This window comes from Chlorocebus sabaeus, chromosome 18, assembly GCF_047675955.1.
Source record: "Chlorocebus sabaeus isolate Y175 chromosome 18, mChlSab1.0.hap1, whole genome shotgun sequence".
Lineage (NCBI taxonomy): Eukaryota > Metazoa > Chordata > Mammalia > Primates > Cercopithecidae > Chlorocebus > Chlorocebus sabaeus.
Genome location: NC_132921.1, coordinates 10,415,152 through 10,435,642, shown reverse-complemented (window position 1 = coordinate 10,435,642; position 20,491 = coordinate 10,415,152). Strand labels below are relative to the sequence as shown.

General features: G+C 41.0%; 1 protein-coding gene across 4 annotated transcripts in view; it reads right to left on the bottom strand.

Moving 5' to 3' along the window:
• Positions 1 to 20,491, bottom strand: part of CD226 (CD226 molecule) — a 104,184-nt gene that overhangs the window by 63,280 nt on the left and 20,413 nt on the right. For 3 of the 4 annotated variants that reach the window (XM_008013813.3, XM_008013812.3, XM_008013814.3), the window contains exons 2-3: positions 19,749 to 19,916; positions 19,112 to 19,447 (exon numbers count right to left, since the gene is read on the bottom strand). In XM_008013813.3, coding sequence (XP_008012004.3) covers positions 19,112 to 19,447; positions 19,749 to 19,794 — 382 coding nt within the window. In that variant the 5' untranslated portion in view covers positions 19,795 to 19,916. The remainder of the gene's footprint in view (positions 1 to 19,111; positions 19,448 to 19,748; positions 19,917 to 20,491) is intronic. The other variant, XM_037987991.2, reaches the window with a different exon arrangement.

Below are 20,491 nucleotides of genomic sequence, written 5' to 3'. Positions count from 1 at the left end.
TAAGTATATCCACATTGTTGTAAACCCGATTTTCAGAACTCTTTTATCTTGCAGAATCGAAACGCTACCCATTAAACAGCTCCCTGTTCTCCCATCCCCCACCCCCGACAACTACCATTCCGCTTTCTGAATCAATGAATTTGACTACTCTGTGTACCTCATGTAAGTGGAATCATAAAGTATTTGTTGTCTTGTGACTGGCTTTGTTCATTTAGAATAATGTCCTCAGGGTTCATCCATGTTGTAGCATGTGTTGAAATATGCTTCATTTTTAAGAATGAAGAATATTCCACTGTATATATTCTGCATGTTACATACATTTTATATACATCTATATATAATAGATATACACTGTAGATATTCTGCATTTTGTTTGTCCATTTATTCCTCCATAGACATTTGGGTTACTGCTTCTTTTTAGCTGTTGTGAATAATGCTGTTATGAACATGAGTGTACTAAGTTCACATAGTATGTTTACAAATAATGTGCTAATAAATATCCCTATCAAAAACTTTCAAATGACACTAAACCATTCTGAGCAGTAAAATAACAAACTAGTGGGTGAATGACTGAAGAATCTCCTTAAGCTATGAAATATGCAGAAAAGCGGTAGATAAGTTTCAAACCATCTAGAAAGAGAAATTCACATCCAAATACACTTCTAACCATGTTTCACATATGATGAGCTATAAACCTTTGTTACCACCCAGGGGAATACTTTTCACTTCCTGGAAAGTACCCATAGGCAGCTGTTCTATTCTACTTAATTACATATGGAATTGATACCTTTCCTACGTACAGATCAGCCATTGGTGCTGGTGATTTTCTATCACTCCCCTCACTTCACCCCAACTCTTTTGCTGTTTTATTGAGCATGTCTCCTAAGGGCAAAGCTCTGTCACCCACATTATTGGGCTCACAAAGAGGGAAATGGGATGTGGCCTGCCCTCATTCAGGAGAGGAGGCAGTGAGAGAGACGGGAATGGTAATCACTAGATGGAATGCAAGGAAAAGAAAATACCTTCAATAGAAAGGTGGCCACAAACAACATCCGGAGGAATGTAGGAAACACAGATTCCCGTTTCAGGGGTGAGACAATGTTTCTTTAGCGGAAGGATGAGTACAGGTTCAGTATCCCTTATCCAAAATACTTGGGACCGTAAGTGTTTCAGATTTGGGATTATTTTAGATTTTGGAATGTTTACATCATAGCAGCTGAACATCCCAAATCCAAAAATCTGAAATCTAAAAGGCTCCAGTGAGCATTTCCTTTGAGCACCATGTTGGCATTCAAGGAGTTTCGGATTTTGGAGCATTTCGGATTTCAGATGTTTTGATATGGGATATTCAGTCTGTAGTATACAGAGTGAAAGAGTATTTAAGGGAAAGAAAAGGCAGAAGCAAAAACATCTACAGTTCAGAAATGCAGAGGATGCCTAAGGAATTTGTACTTAACCATGTTTGGCTGAGAAAAAAGGCACCCAAAGGTGACTTTGGAAGGTGTGCAGGGACCAAGCCTCAGAAGACCTTGAACAGCACTTTTAAGAATCAAGAATAACCACGTAGGTGAGGACTGCAAAGACAAATTCCCAGAGGGTCCAGGAAGACCATGGAAATGACCGGAGCCAAAGGTATTACAACAGGGAAGAGTGGGGATTGTGGGTGACTCAGGAATATATTATTTACAAAAAGGTCGCTGCTACCCAGCCTAGAAAATGCTGCCAAGCAGAACACTTATGGCAGTATTAACAGTCCATCCAGATGTGTATAAGAGTGTTTCTGATCTTCCAAAAATGTGTTGGTCAAATGAAATGGGTGTTACAGGCCACTTGTTCGCAAACTCTGCAGTGGTTCGTGAGGACACTCTGGATCTAGCAACATCCCTTCCACCTTGATTTCTTCATGTACTTGTAACATCATTTTATCAAGTCATTCTCACGTGCTAGGTCCTTTTTATCCCTACACACTCCATAGTCTATCTTCGCTTTTTTAATTTCGCCTTTTAAATCATGTATTAATATTACTGTCTCCCTCATAGGGACAGTGTGAGGATTAAATGGAATAATCAGTGTAAAGCCTTTGGGGCCCTGCCAAGGGTTGCCACATAATAAACATTCAATGAACGGTGGTTATGAATGTGAAGGAAGACTAGCCAGAGCTCTCTGTGCACACTCGTCCACACCCGTGACTTTACCACATTTGCATCTCCAACCCAAGTTCTCTCTTGGGTTCTGATTTAAAAATCCTCCTGCCTACTAGAGAGCTTCACTTGGGTATCTAAACCTAAACCATTCAACCCCACTCTGGAGCTTCTCATCTCATTCTCCTTGATGCAGTCAATGACAACACCATCTCCTCAGGATCCCAAGTAAAACCTGGTGCCACTCTTGATTTCCTTTTCTATTTTACACCCAACACTGACTATATTATGAAATCTGTCATTTCTCAATTTCTCTCCCTCTCTCTCTCTCTAGCCTATTGTCTGAGCTCATTCCCAGAAATACAGAAATTCCACAGGCCGCATGCCATCTCTGGAGGTGATCGAGAACGAAGGAGGTCGGGCATCTCTCCTCTGCATCCTGAGCATAGGCAACTAGAAACAAAATCCTACTGGGACTGGAGAAGACCCCAAAAGCTGGGGTATTGGACACATCGTTTCTGAGAAGATGAAGAGTCCAAAAGCTGGGGTATTGGACACATCGTTTCTGGGAAGATGAAGAGTCCAAAAGCTGGGGTATTGGACACATCGTTTCTGAGAAGATGAAGAGTCCAAAAGCTGGGGTATTGGACACATCATTTCTGGGAAGATGATGGGCTACATTATTCAGATCAGACTTTCAGGTAAAAGCATCTAGATGACAAATACTTTTTAAAAAAATACAAAGACGTAAAAGATGAGTGCTTTGAATGAGGGCTGTTGCAATCTAGTTTGAGCTAAATGGATATGAGGTGTATATTTTGCGAGTCTAGATACTTAGATGTGAAAAATGAGGCAAAACAAAGCATAAAAGATGACTTCTATGTTTTTAAGATGTGAGAATATTGACTCAAATGAGAAAGACTGGGAGCAGGACAGATTTGTGAAAGGAGCAAACGTTTGTTTTAGAAATAGGGATATTTCTATTTCCCATGAAATATCAGGCTCCATGATTATCACCAAAATTCCTATTAAAAACAACTAAATATGCAGGATTAATTTTTTAAAAAAATCTTAAAGCATCAAATCTCTGACAACACAGGGACCACTGGAAACATCCAGGTAGAAGTGAAAAACTGGAGACACAGGGACATGGAAGCCACTTCTGCCCTGATCACACCTGACCAGTCTAAGCAAACGTGAATTCTGATTTTTGAACCTCATACAACACAAAGAAAATAGGTGTCAAAACCCAGGACCTACCTGAAATGAGAAGTAAAAAGAAGACCTTCCTCTTGTCAAGACCTCTGAAGGATATTCCTTCATGGTAACAATGACCTGGAAATAAGCATGCCCTCACCTGCACCCCCAGGTGAATAAGGGAAAGAAAGAAAATCCTTGAGTAGTTCTAAGCACAAATCAGTCCTCATGTGGATTTACAGCCTAAATTCCCATAGCATGGGTGCTCTGTAAAGCTCAGGCTGAAAGTAATCCTTTTGACTCCTCTGAGAATGAAGACCCCTTCATTTTAGACTCCAGAGAATCCCCAGAAGGCTTTATCAAGGACTATGGGCAGCACACAGTGAAAACTAACCACGAACATAAGAAAATAAAGCAATGACAGGAAGAAAAAAAAAATGAGTAAAAAAGAAAAAAAAAAGACAGTAGAGACAGAACTACTTTAATATTACAGCCTCAGACATAGATTACAAAAGAACTAAGTATACCAATTCCAGGAAAGATGGAGGTGTGTGCACTGCAAAACACAAATTAAGGTAGAGAGACAGACAGAACCAGGAGTGAAACTTTGACAAAGCAAGTAGGTGGGGAGCAGTGCTCCAGCAATTTCTGAGCCAAAGCTCTGGCAGTTGTAGTAATTTTTTAAAATGTAAGTCCTGAATCTTCAAGAGGGGAAGAAATCAGAATAATGAAGAATGCACTCGGTAGAAAATTCATCCTGAATATGCCCCATCTGCTTTATCCCCACTTAAGCTGCCTTAGTTTAATTCTTTTTCATCTCTTGTCTGACTTATTCTTATCACCTCTGCATTAGTTTGCTAGGGCTGCCATAAAAAAGTACCATAGACTAGATGGCTTAAACAACAGAAACTTATTTTATCACAATTCTGGAGGCTAGAAACCCAAAATTCAGGTGCCAGCATGGTTGATTCCTTTTGAGGCCCCTCTCCTTGGTTTCCAGATGACCCTCTGTGTCCTAATCTTCTCTTCTTATTTGGAAACCAGTCATATTGGATTAGATCCCACCCTAATGACCTCATTTTAACGTAATTACCTCTTTAAAAACCCCATTTCCAAATACAGTCACCTTCCGAGATATTAGGAGTTACAACTTCAGCAGATAAACCGGGGGACAAAATTCTTCTGACTTGTCTTTCATCTCTTCTCTCTTGCTTCCAGTCTCTCTTCTAAACCCTGTCTGCATGCTCTTTCTAAACTGCAGATGAATTGAAATCCCTTGCCTGAAACCTAAAGTCAAAATATCTCAGAATCGTGTCCATTTGTGACACAACAATGGAACTGGAGGGAAGTAAAGCTCCTACTCCCATCCCGCTGCAAAGAAAATGCATCTAAGTAAGCATGTGGGTTTGCTGTGAAAATGCAGTTCCAAATCAAGGGTTCTGAATGCCCCCTCTTCTAAGCAAAAATCTGGAGCTCCTGCTGATCACACATCAAATTTCTTTATCACCACTCTCCACCCCTCCAAGTTCACCACCTGGCACCGCTACCCACTTAAATTACCCTTTACTCAGGCTTTATGATCCATCCCGCAATTCCCAAGCACACCAGCCTCATTTTGCTTTTGCACCATTAGCATGATTTCACTCCAGCAGGAATGCCATCCGGCTAACAGCACGACCACCCTTCAATCCATTCTCATCTTCCCTCATCAGTAAGCTCTAGTGTCTTCTGATCTCTGAAGCTCTTTGAACAACCCCTCTCCTCACTCCACAACCCTCCTTCCCACATGCACACACATACACTGTCACTACCCACTTCTAGCTCCACCAGTTCCCGTCCTCTGCATCCAAACAATGCAAGCATCAAGTCGCACAGAGCCTTGAGCTTGAGATGAGGGACTGGGACATTTCTCCTATGTGCCCCCAACCTCACACAGGCCCAGCATATGACAGACATTCAATAAACATTTATAGAATTAAAGAGGGGAGGAAATGGGACGGAGAAACTTGCAGCACGGGGCTTTCTTGGTGTGTAATTGGGGAAGACTGCTCTGGTGGGCTGCACTGTGGGGGCGGTGTCCTCCCTCACTGCAGGGCCTCAGGCCTCCCATTTTCTTGCCTGCTTTTGTGCCTCCTATCTTTCTGCCTTCCTACCTCTACATCATCCTCCATGCTGTTGGTAGGGTCATGGTTCCAAATCATGGCCAACATGAGACTTTCACTATTTGAAAACTTTACTGACAACCAAATGAAGTCCAAAATCTGGACCTTCCACCCTCCGGCCTTCCCCTAAGCCTCGGGCCAAATTCGTTTTTCATGTGCCTCAAACACAAAGAGCATCTCCCTGGTATGTGATGTTTCTTGTGATGCACTTTCCTGTTTGAACTTCCTCCCTCTTCCTGCCAGCCCTTATCTCCACTCATCCAAATTACACCTAGATTTCCAGGCCATGGTTTCCCCAAACCAGAAGTAACCTCTGTCACCTCCCAACTCCCCAAACCTTGCTTTAAGCTACTTTCCAAATTCCACCCTGTCTTACGGTCACTTGGCCCACACATTTACATGGCCCACATGTTTACATGACATATAGGCATACATTCTTTCTTTTCCTCACAGCAAACAATAATATCTATTCAACAGATTTAGATGAGATTTACACAGATTTTGTCATTATTGGTATCATCCTTCATCCAATAAAGAGGATTCAAATACCTCTGTGTCATTTCAGCAACAAGGTTTAGCCATTTTCCCTTTGGTTCAATTCTGCTATTTTCACTGAAAACAGAATAATCAGACCACATTAAGAATGAAAATTCAAACACTGTGTCAGCACAAAGAAACACAATGCGAATAGTTGAAAATATTTTCATTCTATTAAATGTATGTTCTTTCCGGAAACATTTGTAGGATTTAAAGAGAATCAAAGGAAGAAGGTACAAGCCCCATGTTAAGTATTCTTTATTTCACTTAAATGAGCAACTATGTTTCTTAAAAAATAATGAGATATTTTGAGAAATCTGATGTCAGGAGTTAATGGGACTTTACAAAGGGTCTCTTTTGGGGACATATACTAACATTACCAATACAACAATTGAATTCTTTGGCTGTTTCTCAGATGAAAATGGTATACATTTAACTACAGCTTCCAGTTTGCAAAGAGAAATAAATGTATTCTATTAGTGAAATGAATTAGGTAAATGACCTAGAATTTGCTATAGTCTCGGGTTCTTTATATATCATGAAGGAAATGATCCTCTCCACACAGAGGACACACACACACACACACACACACACACACACACACACCCCTTCACGAATCAATTCTGGAAATACCAGTGTTGGTAGCATATAGAATTTTATGTAGCTGGCCAAGAATTGGAACAAACGTGTTCTTAAGAGCCTATCTGCTAAGATGAGAATGCTAAGATTCTTAGGATTCTGCTCATTACATGGTGCACCTAAATGCTCCCAGAATTAATGCCCAGATTTCATTCTGTTTTGCCACAGTCACCACTGTGTGCAGATATGATGCACATACCTATTTACAACACTAGTAAGTAAGAATATCGTGTTTTATACTTCCATCCTTGGAAGTCTTCTTACATCACTATTCTTTGAAACATAGCTCTTTCTCTCAAGGCACATTACAGAGAAGACTTTTTTAAAAGTGTAAGTTGGTTAAATAGCTGAAGTCAGGAAAAATTTTCTCACATTGAGAGTTATTGGATTGTGAATAATCTCTCAAGGGAAGTGCCAGAAGTCCCATCCACTGAGTTATTTAATTAAAACTGCTCAAGAGTAAGTAGGAGAGATGTTGCCTGAGGGAATAATTTCACACTGATCCCTGAAGGATTGACTTGATGGTCTTGAAATTCTTAACAGTTTCAAAATCTTAAATGTCTTCAGAAATAGTCTCCTACCATTTTCTCCAAGGAAAGAAAAAGCCATTCTGCCTGCAACCTCCTCTCCCTATAAAACCAAACAAAAACAAAAAGCAGCAACAAAAACCATAACTTAGAAACCAGATCTTTTTATCGACGCTACCTAAACCATCAGAGAACAGCATTAACTCAAAGAGAAAGCCACAGAGGAGCTCCAAGCATCAGTAAAAACTGAGAGCTTTACAAACCAAGAGCTTTCGGACTTTCTTCAGTTACTTATTTTCTTTTTGCTGGCTTTTGAATATCTCAAATCTCACATTTTTTATTTTATAAAATGCAATGTATAGTCTTACTTTCAGTTAATAATGTGATCTGTCAATGGGCAAATTTCTATAAGGCCTTTTTGAAGGTCACTCACACCTACTCGCTAATCCTATAAGGAAGTTTCCCAGAGCACGTGCTGGAGAACAATGCCCACTGCCTGCAGCTCTCAACCTTTGAAGTGAGGAATTTTTTAAAAGATCACAGAAGCAGAGATGGTCCGAGGAGGAGTCTCAACGTGTGTGGGCTGCACATGTTCCACAGTTATTTGACAGGCACTGAAGACTATAGGATACCAGCTCTTACTCATGCATGAGACCACAGTCCCCACGCTGCACTGGCACCCACACACCACCAATACCCATTCTGAAGAGGAAATATATTCCTCATGTTGTGGTTGGCAGCCGCTTTCAGTGCTGGGTAAAGAGCTGCTGTGGTAAAGGTGTGAGTTGTCTTAATCACTGAGAGTTGAAGGAGGAAAAACCAAGAACTCTGTCATTTCCAGCTATACTCACAGAATGTTCGGAGGTAACAGGAGAATCACCGTCCAAAGCTTCAGCTGTAGCCCATTCTCTATCAATTCAGCCAAGCATACCCCTACTCCACAATCATCTTGAAAACATAAATATCTATGATAAGAAGGGTACAGTTTCTTGTTTACATAGGTAGAATAAGTAAGCAAAATGGCTACATGCAAAGATGGCAGCCAATTCCACTCCCTGCTGTGGCTTTCTTGAGTGCATTTGACAACAAGCACAAAGTAAAAGTTTCCTCTGGATTTTACTATAACTTAGACGTGTCAAAGACTGGGGTGTCTCACGGGGCATAAAGGAGGTGAAGGAAGTAGAGAGAAACCCAAGCATCGAGACAGACAGACAATATTACTCCCCAAAAACCCAAGCATGTACCCGTGCCTGTATGTGAATTCCACTGTATCGGCCATTCGATTATTGAATTCAATTGTGTATATAAATTCAGTATTATCTTGCGCTAGAGAGTTTTTAAACTTTCTCTTTTTTTGATTTTTGATTACAGAGCTTTACCCGAAAGCCTGAGGGTTGATTCCCACAGAGACATGCATTCTTGCACCTGCTCCTTCCTGGGCTTGGCACAGGGAAAGCATGTCGATAAAAACAACCTTGGCACACGTTCTTCCACTTTCAGTTTCCCATTTACTTCACCCTTGAGAAGTGCAGTGACCATAACCTTGCTTTCCGTGACTCTTAAAATGCTTTTTATCATCTGCCTTCTTTATATACTATTTTATTTCATTATGGAGTGAGATTTCCAGGCCTTTAAAATGTTTGTTTCATCCCTTGTGGATTCCTTATAGATACCATTTAATATTTTTTCTTTAAATCAAAAACTGCTAAAATGTAACACTTTTTAGTCTTGTGTATGTACATGCATATACACACACATGGACATATAAAACCTTTATTACTTATTTCTAAGCTCGCCAGAATAGGCCTAAAGAGAGAGCTTATGGCTTCATTCTCTAATCCATTGACTTGAAATGACTTTTTTTCTTATTTCTCCATATTAAGAAAATTAAAAGTGATAGAGATACATATGATCAACAAAACTGAAAAAAAATTCTACACAAGGACTAAACAAGCTAAAAGGAATTGGTGACCCTTATAACAGGAGAATCAGAAAGACTTTCTCTGTAACCTTCTTAACCTTGTTTGGAATTTCCTTTGACAGGCAATAGCCTTTCATACCAAGTCTCCTCCTCCATTACTTTCACTATTTATTTCTATTATTAAATAAATATTCACTATTTATTTAGTATTAAATAAATAAACTTATTTATTTATTAATAAATATGGTGTCATTTTCATATGTTTTCTTCTTTCCTTCTGAATTTGGGATAGGCCAAAAAAAAAGGCCAAAATGAAAGTGTACAAATACCTTAATATAGATTGTAAAATACAATTGTATAATGCATCTGGCTTCCCTTGCCTTTTGAAGCAGCAAGTCAACATGTCAACCAAGCCATGAACTGTAAACCAGAATAAATTGCATTAATTTGTTGATCAATTCTATGTGTTGGTTCAATTTTAGAGGTTTTTGTTGTTTTGTTGTTGGAGTCGTTTTTGAACAATGAAAATTATCTTCCAAAGTCAGTTACACTGGAGCCAGAGCTATCTATTTTCTAGATAATTTTCTAAAGCAATTCTCCTGGAGTAGTGCCCACTAATCTCAACCTCCAAATTTTCTGACTTGCCTCCTTCAAAGTTAAGTTCAAATTCCACTTTTCCACTCTGCCCTGAATTTCCGAGGTAAAATAAAATTCTATACTCTAGACTACAATAGGACTTATTTTTTTGCCTCAAATAATCATTTGTGATATACAACTTTTCTCTCCCCCAATATTCTGCATCCTATTTAGAGCTAAGATCCATGTCTTTCTATCTTCCAAACCACTGAACATTACATTGCACATCGTAGATTCTCAGGAAAGACTTGATAAGTGAATTAATGGGTAAGTGGGTTCAGCTCCTGCAAATCATCACACCCATTTATAAAAGCCAGATTTGAGACTTCCCTCTCCTCAGCTTTAAATCAAATTTAAAAGCTGAAATTATACCCCAGCATTAGAAAAATGCTGGCCATGCTGGCCTCATCTAATATATAGGCCAGCATGATCTTTAGAATCCCTTTCATCATAGGATTCCTCAGAACTGTCATCAATTCTGGGGCCCTTAATATTAAAGGAATCTCTTTAGTACCACTGACCAACAGATACACACAAGAATGAATGAAAACTTTGGCTGCTATGTCAGCTGCTGGGAATCTGGACAGAGAACACTTGTCCTTGAAGGGTGTAGAGATGAGAACCTTCTAAGAAAGAGCATAGATGGCATATAAGGAGCCTCATCCAACCTGGGAGAGAATGAGACTCTTAAAAGGAAACAGGGAGGAACATCTCTGTGTCCAGTTTGAGATAAATGGACTGGAACGTGGAAGATCATAGACTCAGCAAAACGTACGATACAGCCAACACAAAGTACCTACATGTGTGGAGCAAGAAAATCTAACCCTCTACTATAAATGTGAGTTCCACGTGTCTTCTGCTCTCATATCAATAATTCACCTGTTCGCTTTCCTCTCTCTCTCCTGACTCTCCCCCTCTTTTCTCTATGCCCTCTACATTCTTTACCGTGAATACCTTCTTTAACACACTACAATGTGACCATCCTCTGAGCCCCAAACTATGACCTTAGACTTCTGCCCCCATCCATTGGTACTTTCTTAGTTAACCCTCTTGTTTACATGTGCTGGATGATCATTCAGATGACTTCAAATTGGGTATTTTCAATCCTGGTTTGTTGCTCCATAATTTCAATTGGCAGCTAGTCAAAGGCTATTTTACAATTTAATACATCTGAAACAGACTTATTTCCACTCTTCCTAGCCAAGTTGGTCTCTTCATTTCACATCTTTTTCACTAAAATCATCATCTTTTAGTCCTTGGATCATAAAAATTTGAAATCATTGCTGAAACTTGCCTCTACCTGACCCCTAATCCTTACCTTAGACCTTTGAACTGCTCAAAAATTGCAATTGCATCTCTTTTCACCATTAGAAATCAGTAGATTTGGCCAGGCGAGGTGGCCCACGCCCGTAATCCCAGCACTTTGGGAGGCCAAGGTGGGGTGGATCACCTGAGGTCAAGAGTTTGAGATCAGCCTGGCCAACGTGGCAAAACCCCCATCTCTACAAAAATTAGCTGGGTGTGGTGATGTGGACCTGTAATCCCAGTTACTCAGGAGGCTGAGGCGGGAGAATCACTTGAACCTAGCAGGCGGAAGTTGCAATGAGCTGAGATCATGCCACTGCACTCCAGCCTGGGCAACAGAGTGAGACTCTGTTTCAAGGAAAGGAAAGGGAAGGGAAGGGAAGGGAAGGGAAAAGGGAAGGAAAAAGGGAAGGAAGAAGGGAAGGGAAGGGAGAAAAGAAAGAGAGAGAAAGAAAGAGAAATCAGTAGATTTGAAAGAAAACTTCTAAAACGTTTTGAGACAAATGGGAAATAAAACACCTGTATAAGGAAAACACCCTGACTATGAGCCTTAAAGACCCTTTCAGCCCTTCCTGATTCTGTTCTATCCCCCAGCTACCCATGCAACTTTACTTTTCTTTATAGTTTTACCACGTTTGTATCTACAAATAACATATTGTTTAATTACGCATATTTCTAAAAACTTTAAAGAAAGGAACCCTAGTCTACCCATTTTTTGTAACTTGCTCTTTTCTTTCAACACAAAGTTCGTGAGCTTCATCCATGTTGGTGAGCAAAGTGATAATTCACTCATTTTAGTGATGTAGAGTATCCTAATGTGTGAATAGACCTCAGTGTGCTTTTCTGTTCTACTGTTGATGGGTATTTGGGTTGTTACCGATTTTTTGCTATTGCAATCACTGTTGCTATAAATATTGTCAGGAATTCCCTATATTGAGAGATCTCTTGGATACCAAACAGAGTAGAATTATTGGATCATAGGATTTGGGGTTTTTAACTAGCTAATGCCATATTTTCTAAAACAGGTATGATGGTTAATTTTATGTGTCAATTTGAAGGGTACTCTGGGATGAGATTAACATTTAAATTGGTGAATTTTGAGTAAGCAGTTTGCTCTCCATAATGTAGGTGGGCCTCATTCAACAAAAAGACCAGCCTCCCCAAGCAAGAGGGATTCTGCAGCAGATGACCTGGGTTTCATCTGTACCATCAGTTCTCCTGGATCTGCAGCCTGCAAGCCCATGCTGCAAATTTGGGTTTATCAGTCTCCATAATCATATGATATAATTTGGTTGTGTGCCCACCCAAATCTCATCTTGAGTTGTAGTTCCCATAACCCTCACGTGTAGTGGGAGGGACCAGGTGGAGATAATGGAATCATGGCGGTGGTTTCCCCCATCCTGTTCTCATGATAGTGAGTTAGTTATCATGAGATCTGATGGTTTTACAAGGGGCTTCCCCCTTCTCTGGGCACTCATTCTTCTTCTCCCTGCTGCCATGTGAAGGACATATTTGCCACCCCTTCCACCATGATTGTAAGTTTCCTGAGGCCTCCCCACTCATGCTGAAATGTGAATCAGTTAAACTCCTTTCCTTTATAAATTACCCAGTCTCAGGTATGTCTTTATTAGTGGCATGAAAATTGAGTAATACAGTAAATTACTACAGAGACTGGAGGGTTGCTGTAAAGATACCCACAAATGTGAAAGCAACTTTGGAACTGGGTAACAGGTAGAGGTTGGAACAGTTTTGACGGCTCAGAAGAAGACAGGAAAATGTGGGAAATTTGGGAACTTCCTAGAAATTTGTTGAATGACATTGACCAAAATGCTGATAGTGATATAAACAATGAGGTCCAAGCTGAGGTGGTGTCAGATGGAGAGAAGGAACTTGTTGGGAAGAAGAGTAAAGGTTACTCTTGCTATGCAAAGACTTTGGTGGCATTTTGCCCCTGCCCCAGAGATCTGTGGAACTTTGAACTTGAGAGAGATGATTTAGGGTATCTGGCAGAAGAAACTTCTAAGGGGCAAGGGGTTCAAGAGGAAGCAGAGCATAAAAATTTGGAAAATTTGCAGCCTGATGATGCGACAGAAAAACCTCATTTTCTGGGAAGAAATTCCAGCCAGCTGCAGAAATTTGCATAAGTAATGAGGAGCCAAATGTAAATCACCAAGACAATGGGGAAAATGTCTCCAGGGCATGTCAGAGATCTTCATGGCAGCCCCTTCCATCATAGGCCCAGAGGCCTAGAAGGGAAAAGTGATTTCCTGGGCCAAGCCTAAGACCCCCTGCTCTATGCAGCCTCAGGACTGCATATGGTGCCATATATCCCAGCCATGGCTAAAAGGGGACAACATACAGCTCAGGCTGTTGCTCCAGAGAGTGCAAGCTCAAAGTCTTGACAGCTTACATGTGGTGTTGGGCCTGCGGGTGCACAGAAGTCAAGAACTGTGGTTTGAGACCCTCTGCCTAGATTTCAGAAGGTGTATGGAAACACCTGGATGTCCATTCAGAAGTTGCTGCAACGGCAGAGCCCTCATGGAAGACCTCTGCTAGCGTACTGCAGCAGGGAAATGTGGGGTTGGAGCCCCCACACAGAATCCCCACTGGGGCACTGCCTAGTAGAGCTGTGAGAAGAGGGCCACCATCCTTCAGACCCCACAATCTGAATCTGATCCACAGACAGCTTGTACCATGCACCTGGAGAAGCCACAGACACTCAACACCAGCCTGTGAAAGCAGCCAAGAGGGGAGGCTGTACCCTGGAAAGCCAGAGGGGTGGAGCTGCCCAACACCATGGGTGTCCACCTCTTGCATCAGCATGCCCAGGATGTGGGACGTGGAATCAAAGGAGATTATTTTGGAATTTGAAAATTTAATGACTGCCCTACAGGATTTCAGACTTGCATGGGGCTAGTAGCCCCTTTGTTTTGGCCAATTTCTCTCATTTGGAATGGGTGTATTTCTCCAATGCCTGTATCCCCCTTGTATCTAGGAAGTAACTTGCTTTTGATTTTACAGGCTCATAGGTGGAAGGTACTTGCCTTGTCTCAGATGAGACTTTGGACTGTGGACTTTGAGTTAATGCTGGAATGAGTTAAGACTTTAGGGGACTGTTGGAAGGGTATGGTTGTATTTTGAAATGTGAGAATGTAAGATTTGGGAGGGGCCAGGGCAAAATGATATAGTTTGGCTGTTTCCCCATCCAAATCTCATCTTGAATTATAGTTCCCATAATCCCCATGTATTGTGGGAGGAACCCAGTGGGAGGTAGTTGAATCATGGGGCCAGTTACCCTCATGCTGTTCTGGTGAAATCTCATGGTTTTGTAAGGGGCTTTCCCCCCAGCTCAATCTGCACTTCTCCTTCCTGCCGCCATATGAAGGAGGACACGTTTGCTTCCCTTTTCACCATGATGGTAAGTTTCCTGAGGCCTCCCCAGCCATACTGAACCGTGAGTCAATTAAACCTCTCTCCCTTATAAATTACCCAGTCTTAAGTATTTCTTCATAGCAGTGTGAGAATAGACTGATACATCATGTAAGCCAATTTCTTATAATAAATCTCCATGTATTACACATTGGTTCTCTTTCTCTGGAGAAGCCAGGCTAAAATAATAGATATACTAATTAACCCTCCTGCTAGCAGTATGTAAGGGTTCCAATCCATAGATGCCTATTTGCTTACCTTGCCTGCAAGTCTTACTCTCCTACAAGGCTGCAGCTAGTGTAATCTTCCAGGTGGTGAAAGAAAAATCTGGTTTTACGTTGTGTCTCTCTCTAAAAACTATTCAGATATGTCCCCTGGTCTGCATTACAGATGGAAGTCAAAATTCCATTAGGCACATCAATAACTTTGCAGATTTATTTCTGACATTCTGCTGCCCTGGTGAGCTGCAACTCCTTTTTTAAGCACAGAATATACTGTACTAAAGCTTTTCCTGAGACTCTAGCGTATCATAAGCTGAGCCTTTTTGCTGGTGCAGGCAGGGAGAGAGTCTTACCCTCATAGTGTCTTCCTTTCCTGTGAGGCTGCCTCTCAGGCCACCTCTGTGGGTATAGAGGGCCTCAGAGCCCAGGGTGAACCACATCTTATACACACCCAGTGCCCTAGTCAGAGAGGGCCGGGCTCTGCCTCCTGCATGAACTTTACACCTTCACTGTGCCCTTCTTTAAGCCATCAGTGCCCCCAGGACACCCTTCCCTCCCTGTCTTCTCTCTTCCCCAGACCCCAGCCTCTCTAATTAAAATATTCCTTCCAATTCTTCGAAGTCCAGCATGACTTTTTCTCTGCCGTAACCCTCCATGGTTCATTCTACTGGAGTTAAGGTCTCTGACTCTTCAGAAAAATCAACTGGGGTCACTCTGGTGGTGTCATTTGGCAGCTTGAGAACCTTGGACAAGTGAGTTTACCACCCTGAACCTCAGGGTTGTATCACAGGAACACATTACCTCCCCATGGTGCTTCCTAAGGATTAAATGAACTGACACTCAGTTGCATACTCCAGAGCAGGCACCCGGTTAACACTAGGTGGCAGAACATTCTGAGTGGGTCACTCATTTGGGGGGTATTTCTGTAAATGCAACTATATTTGCTTTAACTGACTAATAAAGCCAGAGACACGTAGGTGACAGTAATTTTCTCCATGACCCCACAAACTCTGCCAGAAAGGGCTACCTTGAAAATGTTGTCCCCCAAGTCATCTCTGCATATTTTCTCACAAACTAGGTAAAAACAAATGCATTTATTCTTACCATTAGAGTCTTTAAATCAATTGTTAATAAAGAAATGCCTGTTCTGGAAAGAACACATATTTTCAAATAACTTCATATTAGTAGTACCATTTATTCAGAATAAGGTGTCCCATTTGCTCTTAAACTCTAGGCTGAAAGCTGGAGGATTGATAGGAGGTGCAATGGCCAAGGTCTCCTTCTTTGAGGGCCCTGGTGGGTTCCCATGTGCCCCAGGCTGACAGTTGCATCAATTTGCAACTGTATCTGCTGGGACATATGCAAAAGTTGGGGCCTTGGAAAGACCACTAGACTTCACTGCACTTCAATGTCATCACCTGTAAATTCAGGCAATACAAAAGTTCAGGTGCACACAGGAGATTCAAGGAGGAAGTCTATGAAGATCCAGACTACGTAAAATTCCACACATAATAAGCTATCAGTAAATAGCAAAAATCAACATATTTACAGAGCATAGGGCCCAACTCCTTCATCCTTCTGAAGTTCTTACAATCTATTACATAAACTAGGATTTCTAGATTCCAAGTCTGATTTTTTTTTTTTTTACTATTTAATGTATTTTCATCTCCCCCTTTACAGTATACAAAAGTACAGTATTTGTAATCCCAGTATGTTGTTACTAAAGTACATAAGAAAACTTTAAGCACACCTAAGGTTAATTTTTAAATACAAGTAATATTTTTTAAACTCACTATCATTCTTAGTTTAAAAAAGTGAAGCTCTCAAACTCTCAAAATTGGGTAGAATGCCCTCACTAGCCCATTGCATCAATCTACTCTCTAAAATATAAATGATCAAAACAAGAGCAATGGATCATGGCTAAGGATACCATCATGAAGAATTCAAACTAGATGGACAGCTGGTACCCCTTCCTCTGACTGATAACTGACTGAAAATCTCCACATTGTATTTTTTAAGCCCCATGAAGGGGGGAGCTCTCTTTTCCTAACCTCAAAAAATAGCAGTAATGACAAATCTGGATGAAAACAACAGGAAATATTCCTAAGACCATTCATATGTGATGCTAAAAATCCTACCTTTGCATAACAACCATCGTTTAGTTCTTTACAGGTTAGCCCCATCCTCTATCCTGAAAGGTCGAGCTGTTTTCAGTTGGTTGTCCTGTGACAGAAACCAAAACAGCTAATTTGGAACCCAAACTTTAAAGTCGCACCACACAAGGCAGCAGTGGGGAGTGCATCCTGTTCTAGTTTTGGTGGTTCAGGCCTTGTTTCCAGTGGCTCACTCTATGTTAAAAGCTTTGCCAATCTTCTACTTTGCTTGCCTGACTGATTTACTACACAGTAAAAACTTCCAAGCAGGATTTAACAGGTGTCTACATACAACAGCAAATGAGGACTTGTATGGTGAAATGGAGTCTTTAATAAACATTTAACTAAAGAAACATTGCAGATTGACACTCTATAAGCCTTACCTATATACACAAAATTAGTCTTCACCCTAGCCACACCTAAAGAGAAAGGGAAAACTAAATACATGAAGATGTTTCTTACCTCCTGACCATTTGATATTCCTCATATAATTCTGTAATTGTTCTTTTAGCACATAGATCCCTTAAAAATAAAGCACTATTATGTCAGATGTCATATAATGTTCTTCTCTATACAGCCATGGGGTATAATTTGAGAGACACCACACAATAAACACACAGCTCCAAAAATATTCCCTTCTTTAGATTGTCACTAATATCTGAAAATTTCATTATTAGTCCTTTTGGATCACAAGCATAGGAAATAATAATAAGATGTATCATTCTCTGACTACCATGGGCCAAGTTCTTTAAATATATCGTCCCTCAGCCATTCAACAAGTAGAATGGTACTACCAACCCAATTTCCTGTTCAGGAACCTGAGATTTAGAGGAATGGAGCAACTAACACAAGGTTGATGGAAAGTGATGACTATAAACTCAAGTGTTTCCAATATACTACAACCAGTTCATGTGGTCATCACTAGAAAGACAAAACCACAATCTCTGGTAGATAAAGCAAAAAACACTCCAAGGGATCATTGGGTTCTTTCTGCCACCACAGCTCAAATTTATGAAGAACGTGTCCTCTCTAGCTAAACCTGGAAGAGGTGAAAGATGGTGCCAGGGCCAAGCATGGTGGCTCATGCCTGTAACCCTGGCACTTTGGGAGGCCAAGGCAGTTGGATCACTTGAGCTCAGGAGTCCAAGACCAGCCTGGGCAACATGTTGAAACCTCATCTCTACAAAAAATATATATATATATGACAATTAGCCTGGTGTGATGTATTAGTCCATTTTCACGCTGCTAATGAAGATATTCCCAAGATTGGGCAATTTACAAGAGAAAGAGGTTTAATTGGACTTACAGCTCCACATGGCTAGGGAAGCCTCACACTCAAGGTGGAAGGCAAGGAGGAGCAAGTCTCGTCTTACATGGATGGCAGCAGGCAAACAGAGAGAGCTTGTGCAGGGGAACTCCTCTTTTTTAAACCATCAGATCTCGTGAGACTTATTCACTATCACGAGAACAGCATGGGAAAGACTTGTCCCCATGATTCAATTACCTCCCACCCAGTCCTTCCCACAACACATGGGAATTCAAGATGAGATTTGGGTGGGGACACAGCCAAACCATATCATGTGGTGGTGCACACCTGTAGCCCCAGCTACTTGCGGGGCTGAGGTAGGAGAATCACTTGAGCTCAGAAGCTGGAGGTTGCAGTGAGCCAAGATCATGCTACTGTACTCCAGCCTGGGTGACAAAGTGAGACTTTGTCAAAAAAAAAAAAAAAAAGGAAAAAATAGGAAGGAAGGAAGGAAGGAAGGAAAGAAGGAGAAAAAGAGAGAAAGAAAGAAACAAACTAACTAACTTAGATTTGGTACTGCAGAAAGAACTTTGAACATCCAGGGGTTGACGTGAGTGCTGAGCGTCCAGCAGAAGGCAATGGTGCTACGTCGCTGTGATAAAGCCCTGAAAGGAGGGCATCAGGACCCTGAACCCATGTGTTGCCAACATCAGTTTAATCAAGGCTTAGGTTATCATTAAGACAACATAAAACCTGCACTTTCTCCTACTACATTCAAATTTGAAAGACATTTCTACTCGGACACAACAGCACAGTCAGAAAAATGAAACAGACTCCCAAGATTGCTCCTTCAAAGTCGTAACATCAAAGCATCTAGAAACGGAATTGGAGAATGCCACAGAAATACGAGAAAGCATTCTACAGCTTCTACTTGGGCTTTATAGAAACAAATGTTGTAGGCGGATAAAAAGGGATTTAAAAAAAAACTTGCCCTTACCTGACTGTACCACCTGTATCACTTTCTGCCAAGTTCCCTGTGGGTAAGTGTAAAGAGAGCAGGAATAGTAGCCAACATCATCTTCAGAGGCATTCCGAAAGAAAAGAGTCATGTTGTTGGAAGCCATCGTTGAATTCAAAAAGTAAACCCTCTCAGCATAGGGCTTCCTTATGACCATGCCATGAGTAGGGCTGAAAATGGCTATGGAATCCTTCTCGGTCCCGATCTTGAACCACTCCACCTGTGTTAAGATGCCCACTGATGGATATACACATTCTAGAGACATATTCTCAGCAAAGGGAACTGATGTATGCCACAGCACCTCTTTACATAGAGCTGAAATATACAACATCACATTAGTTCTGTTAGCCTTGATGATGGAAACACCAAATCAGTATCTTAAACTTTGGAAGCCCTAGCAAGAGAGTGCATTGAGATCACGGTAAAGGACGACAGTTTCTGCCTTCATCTAAAAAGGTGTCCTGCTGATCACTGGAAAATTTAACTTTTAGTTTTTCTGAACAAGTGAGAAATTATCCTAGCCAACTAAAGAGCATTGTAAATTCTGAATATGCCACCCCGTAAGAACAAAAACAGGAGCAAAAATTTTAAATGAAGATATAAAGATCATCTTTACCTCTGTATACATGAAGAAGAGCCAAAAGTAAAGTAGGATAATCCATCTCTGGAAGCTGTTTAAAAGGCTGGTCGATTTAAAAAAAATTGCTTTTTATAATGTGACATGCAGATCCCGGCACAACGCAGTTTCCTTCCTCTCAGATGTTATCAGTTGTGTCTTCTTTTTCTAAAGTATGAACACAGGAAAAAGACCTTAGCTTAAGAGACACAGGTTTGCTCTGGTATGATGGGCAGATTTGAGTTACTTCTCTCTCGGGGAACCAGTTGGCTTGTTTTCAAGCTTTTATTTTCTACAAGGAGTCATTCATTCAACAAACATGTGCTGCATGCATTCTCTGTGCCTGACTCGGCTGTAGGCAATGAGGAGACAATAATACAAAAAAAAGTATTAGAACTTACATTCTATGGGGAGGAGGCAGAAACTAAAATAAAGATGTAAAAACATAAATAATAAGTGAAAGATGGTGCATGCATGGAGCAGGGAAGTCCTCACTGAGAGCATAAGATGAGGCAGAGGCTGGAGTGGGTGGAGGGAGCAATGCCCAGTACTGACAGCCCAGCCTGTGGCCTTCCTTTCACCTCTCCCTCCTTGCTGATCTCAGGCATTTGCCTTGGTGAGGACCAAAAAACAGATCAAAAGCCCATCAGATACAAAAGTATGGTGGCCCAGAGCACATGCAGATCTACCATTATGCGAGACTTAACTTTTGATTTTGAAATAATTAGAGAGTCACAAGAAGT